Source organism: Macaca mulatta, chromosome 6 (assembly GCF_049350105.2).
Source record: "Macaca mulatta isolate MMU2019108-1 chromosome 6, T2T-MMU8v2.0, whole genome shotgun sequence".
Lineage (NCBI taxonomy): Eukaryota > Metazoa > Chordata > Mammalia > Primates > Cercopithecidae > Macaca > Macaca mulatta.
In genome coordinates, this window is record NC_133411.1 from 83,534,377 (window position 1) to 83,555,611 (window position 21,235).

General features: G+C 42.6%; 1 protein-coding gene across 9 annotated transcripts in view; it reads left to right on the plus strand.

Annotated features, from left to right (window-relative positions):
- The window catches only part of PDE8B (phosphodiesterase 8B), a 273,316-nt gene that overhangs the window by 23,346 nt on the left and 228,735 nt on the right, over window positions 1-21,235 (plus strand). For 6 of the 9 annotated variants that reach the window (XM_028849528.2, XM_078004914.1, XM_078004917.1 and 3 more), the window contains exon 1: window positions 6,888-7,081. The exons of the other annotated variants lie outside the window; for them this stretch is intronic. In XM_028849528.2, coding sequence (XP_028705361.1) covers window positions 7,046-7,081 — 36 coding nt within the window. In that variant the 5' untranslated portion in view covers window positions 6,888-7,045. Of the gene's footprint in view, window positions 1-6,887; window positions 7,082-21,235 lie in introns of those variants that run through there. 9 annotated transcript variants of the gene reach the window in all.

Genomic DNA, 21,235 nt, shown 5'->3' on the forward strand with positions numbered 1-21,235 from the left:
TGCTTCATTCTCAGAGGTTTTGTTAATTAGGATATTCATGTATTTAACTTGAGTATTATGACTAGTAATGGGGGGAAAAAGCAATTTGGGGAGAAGAAACAGAGGGGAAGATAGAGAATAGCATGTGAGTCAAGATGGAAGGGCAAATATTTCCTAATTTATCTATATTGCCCTCTTTTTTAATGTAAAGCCTACTAGAGTTGTGAAAATTTGCTGAAAATACATTTTAACTGTTAGTTACATTTGGGAAATTGAAGTGCTTTTTAATTTACTCCCTTTCTCCCCCCATCTCGTTTTTCAAAGGTAAGAAAAATGCTTCTAGCTCTAGAAAGTGTATATGTGCTTCTAGCTCTAGAAAGTGTATATGTGTTTGTGGGGGTAGGGTGGGTGGCGTGCATTTTATTTTCTATGAGAACATTACTTCTGTTAGGGAATAACTCTCCATTTTGCAGTCTTTAAGGCATTTTGACTTTTGATGAATTTCTTTACTATTAGCACACTCTGTCCTTGGCCTGGAAGAAGTTATGCTGGGACCAACCACTGGCCTGAGAGCTGATTCTCTTACCTTCCGGCCATCTGCTTAAGTCTCCTTTGTCCTACTCTCTGTTTAGCCCTTGAAGGTCAGTAGTCTGTTTTGAAGCTTGGTCTGTAGGTCTCCGTCTCAGAGCTTCCTCTCTTACCTATATATTGATGCTGCATGAATTTTTAATTGTCACCCAAATACTTCCCTTCACTTGTAGACCTGTGTTTCTTCCTACCTATTAGGTATCCTTCCTGGGTGTCAACACACTCACAACTTCTCCCCATCAGTGTTTGTTCTTGCCCACCCTGTCTCTGTTTTTATGGGAGGTAGCGGCATCCCCACTCACAGCCACTGAGTCACCCACTCACATTCATGTATGTGATCCCTTACCAAGTCCTACCGTACCCCTGAATACCTTTCCTATTCTTTCCTTTTTTTTCCATCCGCAAAGCCACTGCTCTCATCAGCTCTTTCTGGATTATTATTGTTATTATCTCTCTCTCCTCCACTGGTCTTCACTATATGCTTCCCTCAACCACCAGGTTTTTATTTATACTGCACACATCTCCATGTCTATTCCTTGTGTCAAATCTTTCAGGAGCTCTCCGTTTTCTAGCTCTTCATATCAGTGAACAAGTCACTGAAACAGCTTCATTCTCACTGAGCAGGTTTTCCTCCTATCGCATGGGCCTCAGCTCCCTGGGCTCTGCTGGTATCTCCTCTGCTGCATGACCTTGAAGAGTTGGCAGGCCCAAAGTATGGTTCTCCACCCTCTTCTCCTTTCTGATGGCACCCCTCCTCCCCGCCACCTTAGGTGACCCCATCCAGCCCCACAGCTCACAGTAGCGTCTATATACTAATGATTCCCAAATTTATGGCTCTAGCCCTGACCTGTCTACTGAGCTCAGACACATAGATCCAGCTGCCTCTTTGACATCTTCACTCTAATAGAGATTCTTATTTCACAAGGCCAAGGCAGAACTCTTGATTTCCCACCCATTCTTTTTCTGATCCTGTCCCATGTCTCAGAGAATGGTGCTACTGCCCACCCATTAGCTCAGGTCAAAAACCTAGAGGTTATCTTGTTTTTTCCTTCTCCGTACTCCACTCCCCACATCCAACCCATCACAGGTCCTGTCAACCTTGCATTCAAAATTCATGCATCCTGAACCTGACCCTTTCTATCTATCTCCACTGCCTTCTCCCTAGTAACCCCCATCTCTCATGTGGATGGCTCTGACATCTTCCTGCCCTAGCAGCTTCCACCCTTCATCCCTAGAATTGATTCTCCACACAGGGACCAGAGGAATTTTCAAAAAGCAAATTATGTTGTGTTTCTTCTCTGCTTAAAATTCTCCCAAGGCCTCCTCCCTGGCCTGGACTCTTGTCGCTTCCTTGAACTCACCAAGCTTTTTCCTGCCTTAAGGATTTTGCATTTGCAATTCCCTTCCCTAGAATCCTATTCTCCCCAGATATTTGCATTTCCAGCTCCTTTGGGATAATTCACATGCCAGTTTAAATGTCCCCTCCCAGGGAAGCCTTCTCTGGCTTTCCAAACTAAAGTGGACTCTACCTCAGCTTCTCTCTATTACAGTAAGTTGTCTTATTATCTTCAGATCATGATACAATGATCATTTTCTTTTCTTGCTAATTGTCTCTCTTCCTCCACTAGAATGTAAGCATCATGACAAGTGTGGATTCATCTTACAAATTTATCTTACAGATCTATCCTCAGCACCTAAAATAATTCTTGGCATATAGTAGTTGCTCAAAAATATTTGTTGAGTCAATGAATGAATATATAATTGCATAAATTTGCCTCTGTGATAAAATACCTCACCACTGATTTATATATATGCATGTATATAAATGTGTGTATCTATATATATAGATACACACATACCTATATATGTTAGCTTGTTAGCGTCATCAACATCTTCAATCTTTGAAGAAGAAAAACTGAAAACCTGTTCAAGAGAACCTAAATGGTGCATCCCATTTGTTTTAACCTCATCAGTGAAACCAGAATGGGGTTATCAGTAGATAACTGCTGCTCTTGCAGTCCTGAATGGTTGGGCTTCTATTTATTTCCTCTTAGAAAACTATTTTCTTCTTTTCCCATATCTTTGCTTGTTGAGTTATACATTGGAAGCAGGTAGATTCCACTGCACATCCAGGGTGACCAGAAACCAACTAGCCACCAGTCACGTGAAAGCCACCTCACTCCCACTCGTATTCCAAACAACTAGACGTGCAGCACCATAGGCAAAGCTGTGAATGGGGTGAAGTTGCTTTTGCTGCCCTTTTCCATCACCCCAGCACTGTCTACCCTTCCCAAGGAAGCAGTGTAGGAAGAAGAGAGTGATCAACAGAGTCTTATGAAGGTTTTAAAGGCACAAAGAGTTACTGCAAAATAGAAACATTTACAGTTTTTAAACTTAAGGATAGAGCAATGCCGAAGCAATTAAAAAAAAAACATTTTAAGGACATTTCAAGCCCTGTCAAATGTGGGTGGAGGAGATATTCATGGGCATGAGCAGGAGGAGGGTGGATTCTTTGGCACATCTCAGTTGGATGATGTCATGTTGGCTACTACCTACTTGCCTGGGTTGGTCCAGAGGGAGAGGACAGGGGCCCACACTGAGCCTGTTTCCCTCCTGGTGGTAGGGGTGCAAAGGGACGGACAGAGAGCAGTGACGCAGTAATGGAAGCGGTGGCTGGTTGATATGGAGAACAAGGGAGAAGAACAGATGGCCATGGTTTGAATTTGGAGAGTTGCTAGTAGCATGAACCACTAGGAATCAGATTTGGTAGGGAGATGATGCTTTATGGTTCAGAAGCTTTCATTGTGTGATATTGATGGAACTCATACTTGGAGTTATCCAGGAGGCCATGGGGATCGTGAGAGCAGAGCTTCAGTGTGCAATTTTAGATACCCCAGCCCCACCCCCAGCTAGACTTGGAATTCTGTGCCTTGGTTTCTTTTCTCTTTTCCTTCTTTTCTTCCTTCCCTTTGCTTCAGTTCCCTTTCCTTCTCTTTCTTCCTCCTGTCCCTTCTTTTTCTTTCTTCTTCCTCTTTCTCTCTCCCTTCTTGTTTCCTCTTTTAAAATCTTCTACCACTCCATAGTCTCTTCAAGGTGCATGGTAGGTGATAAATATCCAGCGGGTTAAGTGTTGGGCTCTGTTTCGCTGTATGATAGCAGGAGTGGAGGAAAAAAAACCATGTTTAAACATGAGGCATCCAAAGACACTTAAAACCTAACAAATACGGTATCTCCCCCTTATTCACAAGGGATATGTTCCAGGACTCCCAGTGGCTGCCTGGAACCACAGATAGTACTGAACCCTGTGTACACTATGTTTTTTTGCTATACGTACATACCTATGATAAAGTTTAATTTGTAAATTAGGCACAGTAAGAGAGTGACAATATAACAAATAACAAAATAAAACAATTATAACAATAGACTGTAATAAAAATTATGTGAATGTGGTCTCTAGCTCTCAAAATATCTTAGCGTACTGTAGGTCTTAGCAACCTCAACATACAATTTTTTTATTGCCTTATTAAGTCAAGAACTTTTACCTTTTCACTTAAAGGAAGTGCATTACAGCTTCTCTTTGGTATATAGAATGGCCAGCATCACTGCTCTTGCACTTTGGGGCCATTATTAAATAAAATAAGGGTGCCTTGAACACCAGCACTGGAATGCCACAACAGGAAAACTGATAGTCAAGGTGTCTACTCAGTGACTCACAGGGATGTGGTGGAGGTAGGGGATATAGCATGGAGACACTGGACAAAGGGACGATTCCTATTCTGGGCAGGATGGAAGCAGGACACCTCTAGATGTTATCAGAATGGCATGCAATTTACAACTTATCAATGGTTTGTTCTGGAATTTTTCTATTTAATCTTTTTGGACCACTGTTGACTGTGGGTCACTGAACTGCAGAAACTTAAACTGTGGATAAGTGGGGACTACTGTATGTGCAAACCATCAGAACTCAGGCTAGTGGTTTGAAGATACTGTCAATTTTTATGCAATATCTCGGTAAAAAATAGACAAACTCCCAGTTGCCACAGACATGTACTAAGCAGACATCCTCCTAGTACTTCTTAACTGGCTCTTCTGGAAAATCCTCACTCTCTTGGGAGTGAATAGTATGGCTTTCCTTTTTCTTTTATACATAGTAAGAAGAGGAATCAGAGGATTTGGTGCCTTTATCCTTCCTCATCATCTCTTTGTTGTTGTTTTTGTCTTTTTTGTTTTCCTTTTAACTTACTTATTTTTCTTTCAGAAAACATTTATTTTTAACCTGGGTCAGTGTACCCTGAGTTTTTCAAACTGTCCTTTAACCTGTTGGGTTGTTTTTGCATCAGACTTTATTAAAGTTTTTCTTTTGCCTTGCTTTACCTTCCACAAATCTCAACCTGCACTTGATGCTTTACTTTCTGATTTCTTTGCTGTTCTGCTTTTCCTTGTCTACCCAGGCCTAAAAATACTATGATGTGAAAGAATGATAGATCATGCCGTTAATTTAAATCACCTTGGCCCTTCTACCTAACCCCCCTTTGCCTCACTTTTCTTTCTGTGGAAGGACAAAGTATATTTGTTTGCTATTGCTACATAACAAAGTACAAATTCAGTGGTTTACAACAACACTTATTTATTATTTCACAGTTTCTGTGGGTCAGAGCCTGGGCATGTCTTTACTAGATCCTCTGTTTTAGGATTACTCTGAAAGCGGCAATCAATATCTCAGCCGGAGCTGCAGTTGCATCTCAAGGCTCAGTTAGGGAAAGGTTCACTTTCAGGCTCTCCTGATTGTTGGCAGAATTTACCTCCTTTCAGTTTGTTGGACCCAGGACCCTTGAACAAAGGCACCCTCAGTTCCCTGCCAGGTGGGCCTCCCCAATATGTCTGCATGCTTTATCAAAGCCAGCAAGAGAAAGCCTCTGCTAGCAAAACTGTATAACCTAATCTATGAAGTGACATTTGGTCCCCTTTGCCATTGTTCCATAGGTGGGCAGCAAGTCAAGTCACAAGTTCTACCCATACTCAAGGGGAGGGGGACAACACAAGGGCATGGACACCAGGTGATGGGGATCATTGGGAGTCATCTTAAAGTTTGTCCACACATGGAGGAATGCTTTTGTGAAAAAATGCTTGGGTTCCTAGAAGAAGGTGGTGAAGGCCATGTTCATACTGAATTCCTGCCTTTTTGTAGGCCTTTATGGCTAATGTTAAAAATAATAATTTTTCCTCTTGTTTTATTTCTAAAAATGACTTGATTTTCTTTTCTGCCATTAGAAATCTCATCTAATGAGACTTTCTCTCTGGATGAGAAAGTCAGCAGGAACAGATTGTTGTTGGTCTTGGTTTTGGCTGGGCTGATTCAGCACTGTGGGCAGCCGACAAGGGAAAGGCCTTGCAAATGCTCTGGAGGCCTCTGTTCGGAATCCCTCCACCCCAGAGGAGCCAGGTATGGGCCAGGCATGATAATGGCCTCAAGCAAGATGCCAGGACCGTTTAAGGCTGAGGCATTTAATTAGGTACAATGTATTACTTCCTGAAAGTGTATGAAAGCTTCATAGTATCTGCTTGGACATTTAGTGATACCAGCTACCTACACAGATTGGAGGGGAGCTGGGTGGGGGGCAGCTCTAGAAGCTTAGCTGCACCTTTGGTTTGATCCGTGTTTGACTCATGTTTGTAAATTGTCCCTACAATTAAGGCTGAGGGATAATTTCAGCCCCTAATAGATTTTTTTCAAGGTTTTTTCTCCTTATGTTGCTCAGGCTGGTCTTGAATTCCTGGCCTGAAGAGATCCTCCCGCCTTGGCCTTTCAAAGTGTGAGGATTACAGGCCTGAGCCACCGCACCCAGGAGATGTTATTTTCATATTCATTCTTTTACTTGGAGGAAAAACTGTCTTTCTTACATATGATGTGAGATATATACACACACACACACACACACACACACACACACACACACACACACACCAATATCTCTAACTTGAAAGTCTCTTTAAAATTATAGTGTATATGATTGTGAGTTGAGGGATGCAGGCAAATCTGATCTTTCAGCATTTTCTTGGGGGTAAAGGCCCAACGAGAGGAAAGTGGAGACCTGTAGAGGGGGCGTTGGGAACCCGAATCCTGAGTCCCCAGAAAGGCTCCAGGTTTGGCAGCTCCAGCGAGGCTGGACTTCTCTTGAGGGTCCGGGAAGGTGTTGCCCGGAGCGGAGTAGCTCAGCGGTCTCAAAGTCTGGGCTCCACACCCCGGGAGGGGCGCTAGGACCCAGGCACCCGCCGGCCTGGGGACGCGTCTGGAAAGTGAAGGCGCGGCGCAGAGGCTCAGGCTAGCGGCCAGAGTCCCACGGAGCAACAAGAGCCTTCACGTGGGCACGAGGCCCGGGGAGTGGGGTGCAGGGTGCACTGGTCGGTGCCCTCTGTGCGGGGCTAAGGCGCCGGGCACCGACACCACCAGGGCGCCCAGCAGCCGCCAGCCTCCGGTATGGACCAGCTGCACTGCCCACCCAGCGCGCGCCAGGTGAGCCCCCCGGCACGGGGGACCGCGCAGCCCTCGGCCGCCCCCTCGCACCTGGGCACCCGGCCACTGGGCACAAGCCCAGAGCTGGCTCCAGGGCCCCCTTTCAGACATCCAGGTGTTAGACTGGCTTTTTTTTTTTCTTTTCTTTTCGCCCTTAGTCCCTCCGTGTCCTAGTGCCAACTACCTCCTTCCTTTCCAGGCGGGAAGGACCTCGAGCGTCTAGTGTAACCGTCAGGTTTATTATTCCTAATAATAATTGACCACAGACAGCCGCTGTTCGCGTCTACCTGGTGCTTCTCAGCAGGAGCTGGACCTGTTTTCTCTGTCGGGCCAGCTCTGCCGGCTCCTGTTGCGCCTAGTGTTTTCCACGCTTCCCCGGCGTGGACGGTGGGGCCCCTGCTTTCCTCCTCATGCTTCTAGTGGCTGCAAAGCTGCCTCCCCTTCCGAGTAGTGAGTCGCCGGCAGCCCCAGCCTCGGGTGTGTGTACACGTGTGTGTGTGTGTTTGCACGCGCACCTCAGTGCCTAGCTCCAGCGCTCGGGACTCTGCGATGGGGCACCCACCCCTACCCCCCCCCACGCCCACCCCTACCCCTCCCCTTGCACTAAGTTCTAGGGACAACGCTCGCTGGGTGAATAGACGGAGTGTGGACTAAACCACCCGCCTCATCCCCTGTGGGAAGGGATGTTTGGAGGTGGAAAGAAGGAAAGGGAGAGATGGAATGTGTGTACAAAGAAGGATCCCACGCTGCGGGATCGCAGGAAAGGGCGCGGGAGAACAGTCTGTGATAGGGAGGGGCGCTTAGTGCAAGGGGGAAGGTGCGCAGGTGGCGCTGCCACTCGGAACTTGGGGGCGTTCTGCTGGGCGTTCAGAGTGTCCCCTGAAATGCACCTAGTTACGAGGATCAAAGTAACTGTGCTCCTGCGGACTGTTGGTAGAGTTGAGGCTTGCAGCTGCCTTTGCAAAGGCTTGGCTAGAAGCCTTGAACCGTCCACAGACTCCTCTATACTCTCAAGACTAACTGTGCCCATCCATTCTGCTTCTGGCTCAATCTGACACCAGTTTACCTGTCCCCAGGTTGCCAGCTCCAGAAAAACACTGCTGGCGGGGAGGTGTGAGTTACCAGGACTGTAAGACCCCCGCAGTTGAGCGGTGGTTATTTGCCCAGGTTGCCTTCCCTGAACGGTCGGGAGGTCAGGGTAGCTGGAGGCGTGCTGGCTGATAGTTACAGGTGCTTCTGTCTGAACCTGAAGTTGGACGTGCAGTGCTAACCTAGAAGAGAGACTTCCTCTAAACTGTGTGTTGAGAGACAATCAAGGAAAACATTTACACAGGGTCCCGGGGGGAGGCGAGGGCCAGAGGACCCGCCCTCTTGGATTTTATAACGCAGCAGTTTGCATTACCAGTTCTACTTGACTGCCCTCTTGACTTTGAATAAGTTATTTTAACTTTGTAGAGGTTCGGTTTTCCAAGAAGCAAAAACAGAAGAATGACAATTCATCAGCAGTGGCAAGAACATGGATTGGGAGGCCAGGGAGTTGGATTCCAAGCGCCACCGGTACCACTGACCAGTTGTGAAACTCTGGGCAAGCCGTACAACCTGTCCTGGCCTCAGCTGCCAGGAAGGCTCAGAGCCTTTAATTCTGGATTGATTCCATTCTGGCAGTAATCTGCCAGACTTAGCCTATGAATGCTCACTAGTTCTTTGCAGTCTTGCTACAGATTGTACTTGGTTCCAAAGAGCATTTATGGACAGAAGAGATACTAGATCAGTGGGTGAATTGAATTTTAATTCCAATCTGTTTATAGGGCTACACAAATCATTCAGGCTTAAAGATCAGTGGAAGTAAGCCTGACTGGTTTAGTTAATGCTTAGAATGCACTGGGAAGGATCTCACATAGAAAGTCCTGGTAAAGTTTGAACTTGGTTATATAATCCTGGAAGATATCCTTTCTGTGCATTTGAAAGATTCCAGCCACAATCTCCCTGTTACAGGCATGAGTGGAGGGGAAGCCTTAGACCGACCCCTCAGTAGAAGACAGCCCAGTGTCTTGCAGAGCCCATCAAGGCCCCTTACATTATATCTGATAAACAATTGACTTACCTGGGAATGACTCAGTTAATATCAACTTCTCAGAAAAGCAGCTTATCAGCTTGGTAATGAAATAGTGAAATTGTCTTTAAAAGCTGTATTAGATATTGAATGCCTAATATTGCCAGAGCTTATTGAGATAAGCGCTGCCTTTTTTACTTTATATGCACATCTTATTTTTATTTATGGAGAATCAGTTAATAAACACATTTTAAATTCAATATATTATGTATTTGCTTTTTAAATAACACTGCTCTTTAGCTTTTTAATTTAGCTTTGGGAAGGGAAATAAGCAGGATGACAATTTTTTTTTTTACTAGATAATTATAAGAGATTAAGAAGCCACAAAGAACCTTGTTTCTTCAGGTTTTCAGAGATGAATATCATCATAATGGTGAATATTTTTTAAGTACTTAGGCACTAGGCATTGGACTAAGCACTTTATGTAAACACTCTCATGTAATCCTATCAACACCTTCTGAGGGATGTGCTATTATTATTATAATTATTATTATTTTGAGACAGAATCTTGCTCCGTTGTCCAGGCTATAGTGCAGTGGTATGATCTCGGCTCACTGCAACCTCTGCCTCCCAGGTTCAAGTGATTGTCCTGCCTTAGCCTCCTGAGTAGTTGGGGCTACAGGTGCGCACCACCATGCCTGGCTAATTTTTGTATTTTTAGTAGAGGCAGGGTTTCACCATGTTGGTCAGGCTGGTCTCGAACTCCTGACCTCGTGATCCACCCGCCTCGGCCTCCCAAAGTGCTGGGATTATAGGCATGAGCTACCGTGCCTGGGCACTGTTATTTCTTTCAGTTTTACAGAAGAGAGAACTGAGGCTTCTCATCTGAGATGACACAGCTAGTAGGTGGTGGAGCTGAACCAGCCAGCTGGGTGTATTTACAATGATCCAAGTGACATGCAAGAAATAAGAAAAGGGGAGGGCAAAAAGTGCCTACTAAGTGTCAGATACTTTATACACCTCAGTGCATGGAGATTAAAAAATCTTTTATGAGTGGTAATTTTCTTTTCTTTTTCTACTTGGACTTTCTTGCTTTTATCAATATGATCTGGGTGTCTTTTCATGTCAGCAAAGAGATTGACTCCTTTATTTTTAACTATGTGGGCTTGAGAGCAGATGGGTAAACCGTAATTTATTTCGCCAATCCCTGTGAATGGGCATTTGGATTATTTCTCAGTTTTCACAGTCACATACAGTACTTGTGAAAGATCACACAGTGGATCCATTTGTTTATATATTTCTGCATACCTGTTTAGATATTTCTGGTGAATCTGTTCCTGGGGTGGAATTATTATGTGAAAGATCATGGTTACTATTTAAATACATACTTTTTTTTTTTTTTTTTTAAAAACCAGAATCTCCCTCTGTTGCCCAGGCTGGAGGAGAGTTGGCTCACTGCAGGCTTGACCTCCCCAACCAAGCGGTTCTCCCTCCTTAACATCCCAATTAGCTGGGACTACAGGCATGCGCCACCATGCCCAGCTAATTTTTTAATTATTGTAGAGAGAGAGTCTCATTTTGTTGCCCCAGCTGGTCTCAAACTCCTAAGTTCAAGCAATCCTCTACCTCAACCTCCCAAAGTGCTGGGATTACACGTGTGAGCCACCGTGCTGGCCAGATATATACTTTTAAATACATACTACTAACTTGCCTTCCCCAAATGAAATGTAATTTCTGATTTGGGGTCCAATTCTTCCACTAACATGTTTTTGGACTTTTGATAAATCATTTAATCTGAAAGATGTATTATCTATAAACTATGGATGGTAGGACTTCTTGGTTGCCAAAGTCTGTTCCAACTGTGAGAGTCTGCAAATATGTGCAGTTAGAGGTCACACAAATGAACTGTCCATATCTGACCATTTTTTGCCTACAAAAACAACTTAGTATGATTTTATCTAATATCACATGAATTCCTGAAATATCTGTTTTTGGTACCCTGGCTTTTCTGAGGCAGCTTTGTGTGAGAGAAGTGGCTAGGCTATGTTGCAGTCACAAATCAACCCTGAAACCTCAGTAGCTTAAAAAATAGAAAGAGGCTGGGCATGGTGGCTCACACCTATAATCCCAGCACTTTAGGGGGCTGAGGCAGGAGGATTGCTTGAGGCCAGAAGTTTGAGACCAGCTTAGGCAACATAGTGAGACCCTTCTTTAAATTTTTTAAAATAAAAATAAAAATAAATAAATAAAATAATAAAATAAAATAAAAATAAAAAATAAAATATAAAGATTTATTTATCATTCACATGTTATGTCCAAAGCAGGTTAGCAGAGTGTCCTGCTCCACAGAGGCACTCAGGGCACCAGGCTATCAGAGCTCTGCCGTCTTGTAACTGCACTGTCTAGAACATGCAGTCTTGATGTTCCTATGGCAGGGGAGGAAACAAGAGACAGTGGAGAATCAACACCTGCTTGTAAATGCCTTGGCTCAGAAATGAAGCATATTTCTTGTATTTACAGTCTTTTGGTAAGAACTAGTCACACAGACCTCAACCTGATGCATGGAGACAAGGAAATGCTTTTTGGAAAGAGGAAAGGTTGATACATAGGACTCTGTATTAGTTTGCTAGAGCTGCCATAATAAAGTACTAAAGACTGATAGCTCACACAACAGAGATTGACTTCCTTACAGTTCTGGCGGCTAAAAGCCTCCAAACTATAAGGTATCAGCAGCATTGATTAATTCTGAGGACCTCTCTTCTTGGCTTGTAGACAGTCATCTTTTCCCTCTGTCTTCATATGGTCTTCCCTCTGTGTGTCATGTCCTAATCTCTTCTTACAAAGACACCAGTCATATTGGATTAGGAGCCACGTTAATGACCTCATTTAAAATTAATTCATCTTTAAAGACTATCTCCAAATACAGTTACATTCTGAGGTACTGGGAGTTAGGACTTCAACCTAAGAATTGTGTTGGACACAATTCAGCCCATAACACATTGTCTCTGTCGGACAGCACATCCTGAGGTGTTGTTGTCATTGGAGGGGCTGGTAGGTTACCAAGCCATGTTATGGAGTCATCTTCCACATCACCTCACATCCATCTCCTCCTGCCCCCCCCGCCCCCTGCTATTTCCTAACCCAAAACTATTATTTTTCTGAATTCCCTGGGTAATATTTAAAGGGGTCCAATGTTACTACTTACTTCGAGCAAACTTTTATTGATGGCATTGGCTGTAATGTGAAGCAGGGTGGCTGTGGGTCAGAGATGGGAAACCTAGGGGTTAGGAGCACGAACTCTGAAGCAGACTGTTTGGGTGCTCATCCCAGCTCCATTGCTTGCCAGTAGTATTCCTCATCTGTCAAATGGGAATAGTAATACTTCCCTTGCAGGGTTGTTGTCCTGATTAAATGAGATAATCTATGTAAAGTGGTTGGCACAGACTAGGTATCAAAAATGGTGACTATTATTATTTGCATCTTCAGAAGCTCATGGAGCCCTTCACACCCAGTGTCCTGCATTCCAGCCTGTGTCCCAGCATCACAGACAACCCAGAGGCTCTGCCACACAAGCTCCTAGGGCTTCCCTGGTGTGCCCAGGAAGCATGTATTTGTTAGTATGGCAGTAACTTCATTACCACTTTAAAGCTCCAACAGCCTACACATATTAAAGTCATAGGTTCCTAGTTAGATTGTACAGCCAAAAGGAACACAAGAGACTATCCCGTTAAATAGCCCGTTAAAATTCTTATCCTTGTTACAGTTAAGACAATGAGAGTTGGCAGTTAAATTGATTTGGAAAAGCAGCATTTCAGTTTTTCTAAGAGGCACCCTCTTCCTCTCCTGTTTTAATGACCCTAGAATCAGGATGTGTTAATAGCTGAGAGATAGGCTTGGAACCTTTTCCCATTGACCTGCCTGGGAAAATGACTGCAGACTCACCTTCTCATGCCATCTTTTTCTTGGAAACACAGCAGTTGGATTGCTCTGAACCTGGGGTGAATTATCTGTCTTGATTATTGCAAAACTATTGATTCCTGAGACTGCATTAGGATTGGAAGAGCTATGAGTTGCCCAGTGGCCTTAGGCCTCCATGATTGGAGCAAGAAAGAATCCAGAAGGAAACCAAAGCAGTGGTTTCTCCTTGGCAGGATGAACCACACTCTTCATCTTTGGCAACTATGTGCACCATAGTGTGTATAGGGGAGGCCAAGACTCTGCAACTATGAGTAGTTGCTGGGCCTTCCTATGAGATAGCAGATATTATGCGAACTGTGTTTCCCATTCTGTTTCCTACTAGAAAGCTAAATAAAGGCAGTGATAGATTAAAACCTATTGTGTCTTGTGAATTGATTACCAGTCTGAATCTGTGACCACTATTGCTGGTGGTACAGCTTCTTATAAATTGCTGTCAGCCAGGCAGTGGTTGTAATGGATTTGTCTATGAATGTGTACACGGTGCACACAGTTTCAGCTTTTTATGTTTTCAACATTTGTTGAAGTATGTGCATGGTTGATAATACATGTGTTGAGTTTAATTGCTGGCTAAGATGACTTCACAAAGGTTACACTATGATTTGACCTTGACACAAAAGTTATTGTTTATACAGGCAGTCAAGGAAATAGAGCATGGGGATAAATTTGATATTGATGAGGCAAATATTTGGCATTGGAGGGATGATGCAATTTCAGTTTTGTTTTGCTTGTTTGTTTTGCAAGGTAGCAGCCAAGTGCTTTTAAGGAAGAAAAGATACCCACAAGTACCTACAGCTAGGTTTATGTTTCGGTATTGAGAGATGTGCAAAGGGGTTACCTCTTATATGTCAAGTAACTAAACTGAAGCCAGGAGATATAGCCTAATCTATAGATGAAAAAAAAATCAAAGCAGTGAGTGGCCAGTGGGAGCAATTTTCATATCTTGTAGGACTGTTGATGTTTGATGGGCAGCATTCTTTTCTGAGTGATACATAAAGTGATGGCATTCCCTACAATTAGTGGTATTTTAGATTTGATGAAATATGGCAAAAATGGCAAAGAGGGGACTAGAATCTAGAGCTTCTATCTCTCAAGCAGTCTACTTTCTCCTACCCATACCAAGGTATGCATTCCCTGACCCTGGTGTTGCCTGACTCCAGCTCTGGTTTTCTTCTCGAAAGAATTTTTAAACTTTTCCCTAGAAGATTGAGACAATTACACTGAAGCATAAACAAATGAAAAAGCAACCATCTAGCACACGTGGCCAGCCAATATTCTCCATTGTAAATATTACTCCTTTTGAGTGAAACTTATGAAGGGTGTTACTAAGGTCAGGACATCACTAAGAAAGTAAGTGACTTAATAAATGTATTTATTACAAGTTCTTTACCATTGTGTACACGTTTAAGAGGCCATGGTTGATTAAATAGCAGGAAAACATGACTTCTCTAGGGTTTTAGCATCTATTTTCTAGTTCCAGTTAGTGTTAAAAAATAAATTCAAGACCATCTTTGCTGGAATAGAATGCAATTGAAATAGGAAAATTGACTTGCTCAGAGAGCTTTTAATTAAATCTTTGTTTGAAAACTGCACAAAAGACCCTCTTAGAAACCTAAGAGTACTTTAGAAAGTTGAGGAGTTCTAGATCCTGTCCTGGATTGAGATGGAATGATATTAGGAAGGTTGAGATGAATAGTATTGATAAAGGACTTACTATGAACATCTTTGTCAAACAGCCATTGAACAGCATTCCTGTTTAAAGTGCATCATTTCGCAATACTCATTTTCACATCTTGAAGAGGAAACACCCAGTTTTATTCCAGAATAGCATTTTCAGGGGGACAGTGGCCACTGAAATATTTTCACAACCTGTCTTTTCTTGGGCAGGTTTTTCTTTTTAAGGAAGGGCATTTTTGATATTTTAATATGGCGTGCATTGGGGCTTCTCAACGTGCAGTCACTCATATCGTGAGAATAACTTCTGTCGGAAAGACCACAGCTCACCCACTGATCTCTGCAACTGCAGAAAATATCTCACGGCTGCAAGGATTGCACAAGAGGAAAATAAGTAGGAAGGTAGAAGTGGGAGGAAATAGTGAAGGGAGTAGAAGGAAGGCTGCTTAGAGGAAGGATAAAGCAGTGTATTTCAACCCTGTGCATCACAACACACAGAGGACAATGTAATATTGTCTAGGACATTTGAGCCAGTGGACAAGGCTCTGTGTCTGCTCCAAATGCTGAATGGGTGACCTGAAGGCTTAGAGAATCAGTATCTTGCTTCTGTACCAGTTCAGCTGGTACCCTGATGAGGAAGTCTGAGAGTAAAGCATAGCCCTCAGTGGGGGAAGGGAGAAGAGTCTGGGGACCACCACATTATCTGCTCCTGCCTGCCTCAAACATCTAGATGGCCTCTTGCTTTGGCCCAGATGTGGTTAGTCTTCTCTTTCTCCCCTAAGCCCTTCTCACTGCCTTTCTAGGGATTTGCCCAGTCTGCAGGGTTTTTCTCTGCACTACAGCAAGCACTGCTGTCATTCACACCCCCTCTTCCCTAGGCTTGAAATCTGGAAGGCAATGAGAGCTGTGAGCTGCAGGGGAGGACACAGGCGGCCTAGGACCCTTGCTTCCCCCCTCTGACTTGTCATCCTTAAAGGACATATTTCTATTATTCATGCAACACATAATTAGTGAGCATCTAATATGTGCCAAAGATCTTCTTCTCTTGAGGCTTACCTTCAAGTGTGGGGATAAAGTCAAGAAGGAAAGGAGAGGAGGAAAAGGAGAAGGAGAGGGAAGGGAAGAAGAGGGAGGGTAGAAAGGATGCAAGTATCAGATGTGCTGAGCACCAAAAAGAAACATAAAGCAGTAAAGAGCAATATAACTGTCCAGGATGGGGTGGGGGACATTGCCATATTAAATAGCGTGGTCAGAGAATGCCTCCCTGATAAGGTAATATCTGAGCTAAAGCCTGAAGGAAGTGGAGAGTGAGCCACGTGGATATTTGTGAAAGAATATTTCAAGTGGGAGGAATAGTGGGTGCAAAGGAATAGTGGGTGCAAATAGTGGGTGAAGGAGCATATCGGTGTGCTCATGGTGCATCATGGAGGCTGCTGAGGCAGGAGGGAGTGAGCAGGGGGCGCAGCAGGAGCTGACGGCAGAGAGGTTGTGGAGAGCCAGGCTGCTCAGGAACTGTGGTCTGCTATAAGGACCAGGTCAGATGGGAAGTGGGGGATCTGACAGGTTGTAGGAGGCTCACCCTGGCTGCTTACAGGGACTAGCCTGAGGGGAGCCAGGTGAAGCTAGGAGACGTACTAGGAGGCCATCAGTCATCCAGGCAAGAGGTGTTGGCAGCTTAGACTAGAATGGTAGCAGTAAAGATGGCAAAAAATGGTCAGATTCTGAATCAGTTTTGTAAGCGAACCTAACAGGATTTGCAGGCAGTTGGAATATGGAGTGAGAGAAAGTCTAGGGTGACGTTAGAATATCTCTAAGGCCCCTTCTAGCACTAACATGGTGTGAGTTATCATCAACCTGTTCGTTGGGCTTGACACCTGGTCCCTGTCCTTTGCCCATGTTCTTATTAAGTCTTCTCCATGAGTTGAGTCAACTGACCTTGTTGTTATCAAGGGTGATTGTGGTCTTTGTTTTTGAGTGCCAAAATGCCCTTTGGTTTCCCTGGAGGGGTAAACCTTCCAGGGAGTTCTAAGGCCAGTCCTTGACTGCAACAGCTTAACAGGCCATGGTCAAAATAAAGGCTGCTTTCCCTCTGGAAGCCTTTCTTCATTACCAAACTTGGAGTGCCACTAAGATGGCTTTAAAGGAGAGGGGTTGGTCTAATTTGTTAGCTGAAAAATATTGCTCTTAATAAGTGAATCATAATTAGTGGAAAGATGAGAACCAATTCTGTCATCTGTTGCAGAATTTATTTGATAAATGAGATAATAGAAGAGAAAAAGACGTCTACAGTCTATAGTTTAGGGGCCAGTACTAAGTGAGGCTCAATGAGAAGCCAAGAGAAAGCAATTGCTTCACTGAAATCTTATCTGACACACAGGCGAGTGTGATGGAGGTGCTCCTGTCATCTACCTTTCACTTGGCCCTGGTAAGGTCTGACTGGTGTCAATCATGGCTTTTACAGACCTAAAAGCTGTGTTCTCCTCGTCACTTTGGCTCTAGCACATCAACTGGTTGTGTGAACTGTTGGCCGAGACCTTCCCTTGCAGAACTGAAACAACCTCTGGTCTCTCAGTATATGCTCTAGGAAAGCTTTGATTGGCTGAAGACAAAATAGGCCCAATAATAATATGATTCATAAGGGATGGTGAATTTATTATCTTACGCTTGGTGGCCCAGTATATCAGTCAGCTTCAGCTACCATAACAAAACACCACACCCTGGGTGGCTTAAACAACAGATACTCATTTCCTCACAGTTCAGAAGGTTGGAAGTCCAAGATCAACGTGCTGTCAGGGTTGGTTTCTGGTGATGCCCCTCTTCCCAGCTGGCACACAGCCACTTTCTTGCTGTGTCCTCACATGGCTTTTCCTCCATGCGTGTATGGAGAGAGCTCTATAGTGTCTCTTCCTCTTCCCACAAGGATATCGCTCCTATTGGATTAGGGCCCCACCTTTATCCTCATTTAACCTTAATTACCTCTCTCAAGGCCCTGTCTTCAAATATAGTCATATTGACAGTTAGAACTTCAACTTAGGAATTTTGGGAGACAGACTTCAGTCCATAACATGAGGTAAATGTTGTAAGCTTTTTAAAAAATGAATTTTATTGAAGTATAATAATTTATGTACAATAAAGCATATGCTTTTTTTTTTTTTTTTTTTTTTTTTTTTTTTTTTTGAGACAGAGTCTTGCTCTATTGCCCAAGCTGGAGTGCAGTGGCGCGATCTCGGCTCACGGCAAGCTCCACCTCCCAGGTTCACACCATTGTCCTGCCTCAGCCTCCCGAGTAGCTGAGACTACAGGTGCCTGCCACCACGCCCAGCTAAATTTTTCTGTATTTTTAGTAAAGATGGGGTTTCACTGTGTTAGCCAGGATGGTCTCGATCTCCTGACCTCGTGATCCACCTGCCTTGGCCTCCCAAAGTGCTGTGATTACAGGTGTGAGCCACTGCGCCCGGCCAAAACATATACCTTTTAAAGCAGCGGTCCCCAACCTTTTTGGCACCAGGCACCAATTTTACGGAAGACAGTGTTCCCACAGATCCAAGGTGGGTATTGTTTTGGGTTGATTGAAGCACATCACATTTACTGTGCACTTTATTTCTATTATCATTACATTGTAATATATAATGAAATAATTATATAACTCACCATAATGTAGAATCAGTGGGAGCCCTGAGCTTGTTTTTCTGCAATTACTTGGTCCTGTCTGGGGGTGATGGGAGACAGTGACAGATCATCAGGCATAGATTCTCATAAGGAGCATGCAGCCTAGATCCTTCACGTACGCAGTTCACAATAGGGTTCGCACTCCTATGAGAATCTAATGCTGCCACTGATCTGACAGGAGACGGAGTTCAAGTAGTAATGTGAGTGAGGGGCAGTGGCTATAAATAGAGATGAAGCTTTGCTGGCTTGGCCTACTGCTCACCTCCTGCTCTATGGCCCAGTTCCCAACAGGCCACGGACTGGTATGGGTCCATGGCCCAGGGGTCAGGGACTCCTATTTTAAAGTGTACAGTTTGATGAATTTTGACAAACTAAGTCATCGTGTAATGTGTCCATGTAATCACTACCACAGTCTAGATATAGACCAGTTCCATCAGCCTGAGTCATGTGCTCCTTCCCAGCCAATCCCAACCCCCACCAGAGACCCCAAGTAACCAGTGTCTTCCTTCCATTCCACTAGACTAGTCTGTTTTAGAGTTTCATGTCAATAAAATCATACACATAACCTTTTGTGTCTGTCTTGTTTCACCCAGTATAAGGATTTTGATTTATACGTGTTGTTGTGTATATCAGTAGTTTGTCACTTTTCATCTTTGAGTAGTCTGTTTTATGGGTGTACCACAATTTGTGTATTTATTCACCTACTAATGAACATTTGGGTTGTTTCCAGTTTGGGGCTATTATTTTAAAAGCTACTATGAATGTCCATAGATAAGCCTTTGGCCATTTTCCATTATGTTCTTATTTCTCTTGGGTAAGTGCCTAGAAATGAAATTTCACCTTTCCATGGTAAGTGTATGTTTTTAATAAGAAAATATTATAGACTGCTGTCCTTAAAAGATATTGTAGTAATTTACATTCCCATCAGCAATGTATGAGAATTCCAGTTGTTCCATATCTTGCTAACCCTTGGTATTGTCAGTCTTTTTCATTTTAGCCATTTTAGTGGCTGTATGCTGGTATCTCATTGTGGTTTTATTTGCAATTCACTGATGACTAATTGATGATGAGCATTTTTTATATGATTACTGACCATTTTTATTTTTTGTATTATGAAGTATCTGCTCTAAATATTTTGCCCAGTTTTAAAAATTGGGTTGTTTGACTTTTAATTATTGACTTGTAAGACTTTTAAAAATATATTCCCCATACAAGTCGTTGGATATGTATTTCTCCCAGTCTGTGGCTTGCCTTTTTATTTTCTTGAAGGTATCTTTAAAAGAGCAGACTTTTACATTTTCAATGAATTGCAATTTATCATTTTTTTCTTTTATAGTTCATGCCTTTTACATTCTTTTAAAGAAATCTTTGCCAACCTCAATTTCACAAAGATTTTTTCCTATGTTTACTTCTAGAAGCTTGCTTCTTAAATTCTGTGATCCATTTCAAGTTAATATTCATGTATGGTGTGAAGTAAGGGTGGAAGGTTTTTTTGTTTGTTTTGTTTATGCATTTAGATACTCAGTCATTCCACCACCATTTGTTGTAAAGCTATACTTTCCAAATTAAGTTACTTTGGTACTTTTATTGAAAATTAATTGACCCTATATGCATGGGTCTATATCTGGACACTATTTTATTCTGTTGATCTATTTGTTTGTCCTTATGCCAATACCACTCTGTATTGTTTACTGTGGCTTTGTATTAAATTTTAAAATCAAGCACTGTTTGTCTTCTTTGTTCTTTTTCAAAATTCGTTTGACTATTCTAGGTCAATCGCATTTCTACATAATTTTTATAACCATTTTGTCAATTTCTACAGATATAAACCTGCTGGGTTTTGATTGGGATTGTATTGAATCTATAGATCAATTTAGGGGAAACTGACCTCTCAGCAATATGGAGCTTTCTGATACAAGAACATTGTATATCTCTATTTAATTGACTTTTAAATTTCACTATCAGTGTTTTACAGCTTTCAGTGTGAAGGTCTACAGAAATATTTTATGCTTTTTAATATTATTGTAAACAGTATTTTGTATTTCAATTTCCAATTGCTCATTGCTAGTATATAGAATACAACTGACTTTTGTTTATTGACTTTGTATCCTGTGATTTTATTATACTCACATATTAGTTCTAGCAGCTGTTTTTGTAGCCATTAGCATTTTCTATGTGTACAATTATGTTGTCTGTGAATAAACAGAATTCTACTTCTTCTTTCCCAAATTGTGTATCTTTTACTTCTTTTTCTTGCTTTATTTTATTGGCTAGAGCCCCCAGTGTAGCTTTGGTGATATGTGCCTTGTTCTTGAGCTTAGGGGAAAGACGTTCAATCTTTTAAGTATGATGCTTACTGTAGGGTTTTTGCATATGCTTTTTATCAGGTTAAAAAAAGTTTCCTTTCTCGACTTACTTATTGAGAATTCTTATTGTAAATAAGTAGTGAATTATCAAAAGCTTTTATTACACCTGTCAAAATGATGTTTGTTTTTTTCTTTGTTCTTTTACAGTGGTGAATCACATTGACCTTTTTATTGTAGTAAAATACCCATAACATACGATTCACATTTGTAACAATTTTAAAGTGTACAATTAAGTATATTAAGTATGTGCACTATGTTGTGCAACCATCACCCCAATCAAGTTCCAGAATTTTTAAAAAATCACTCTAAAAAGAAACCCCATGCCCATTCAACAATCACTTTACATTCCCTAGCCCCTGGCAAGCACCTGCTCTGTCTCTGGATTGGCCTATTCTAGATATTTCATATAAATGGAAT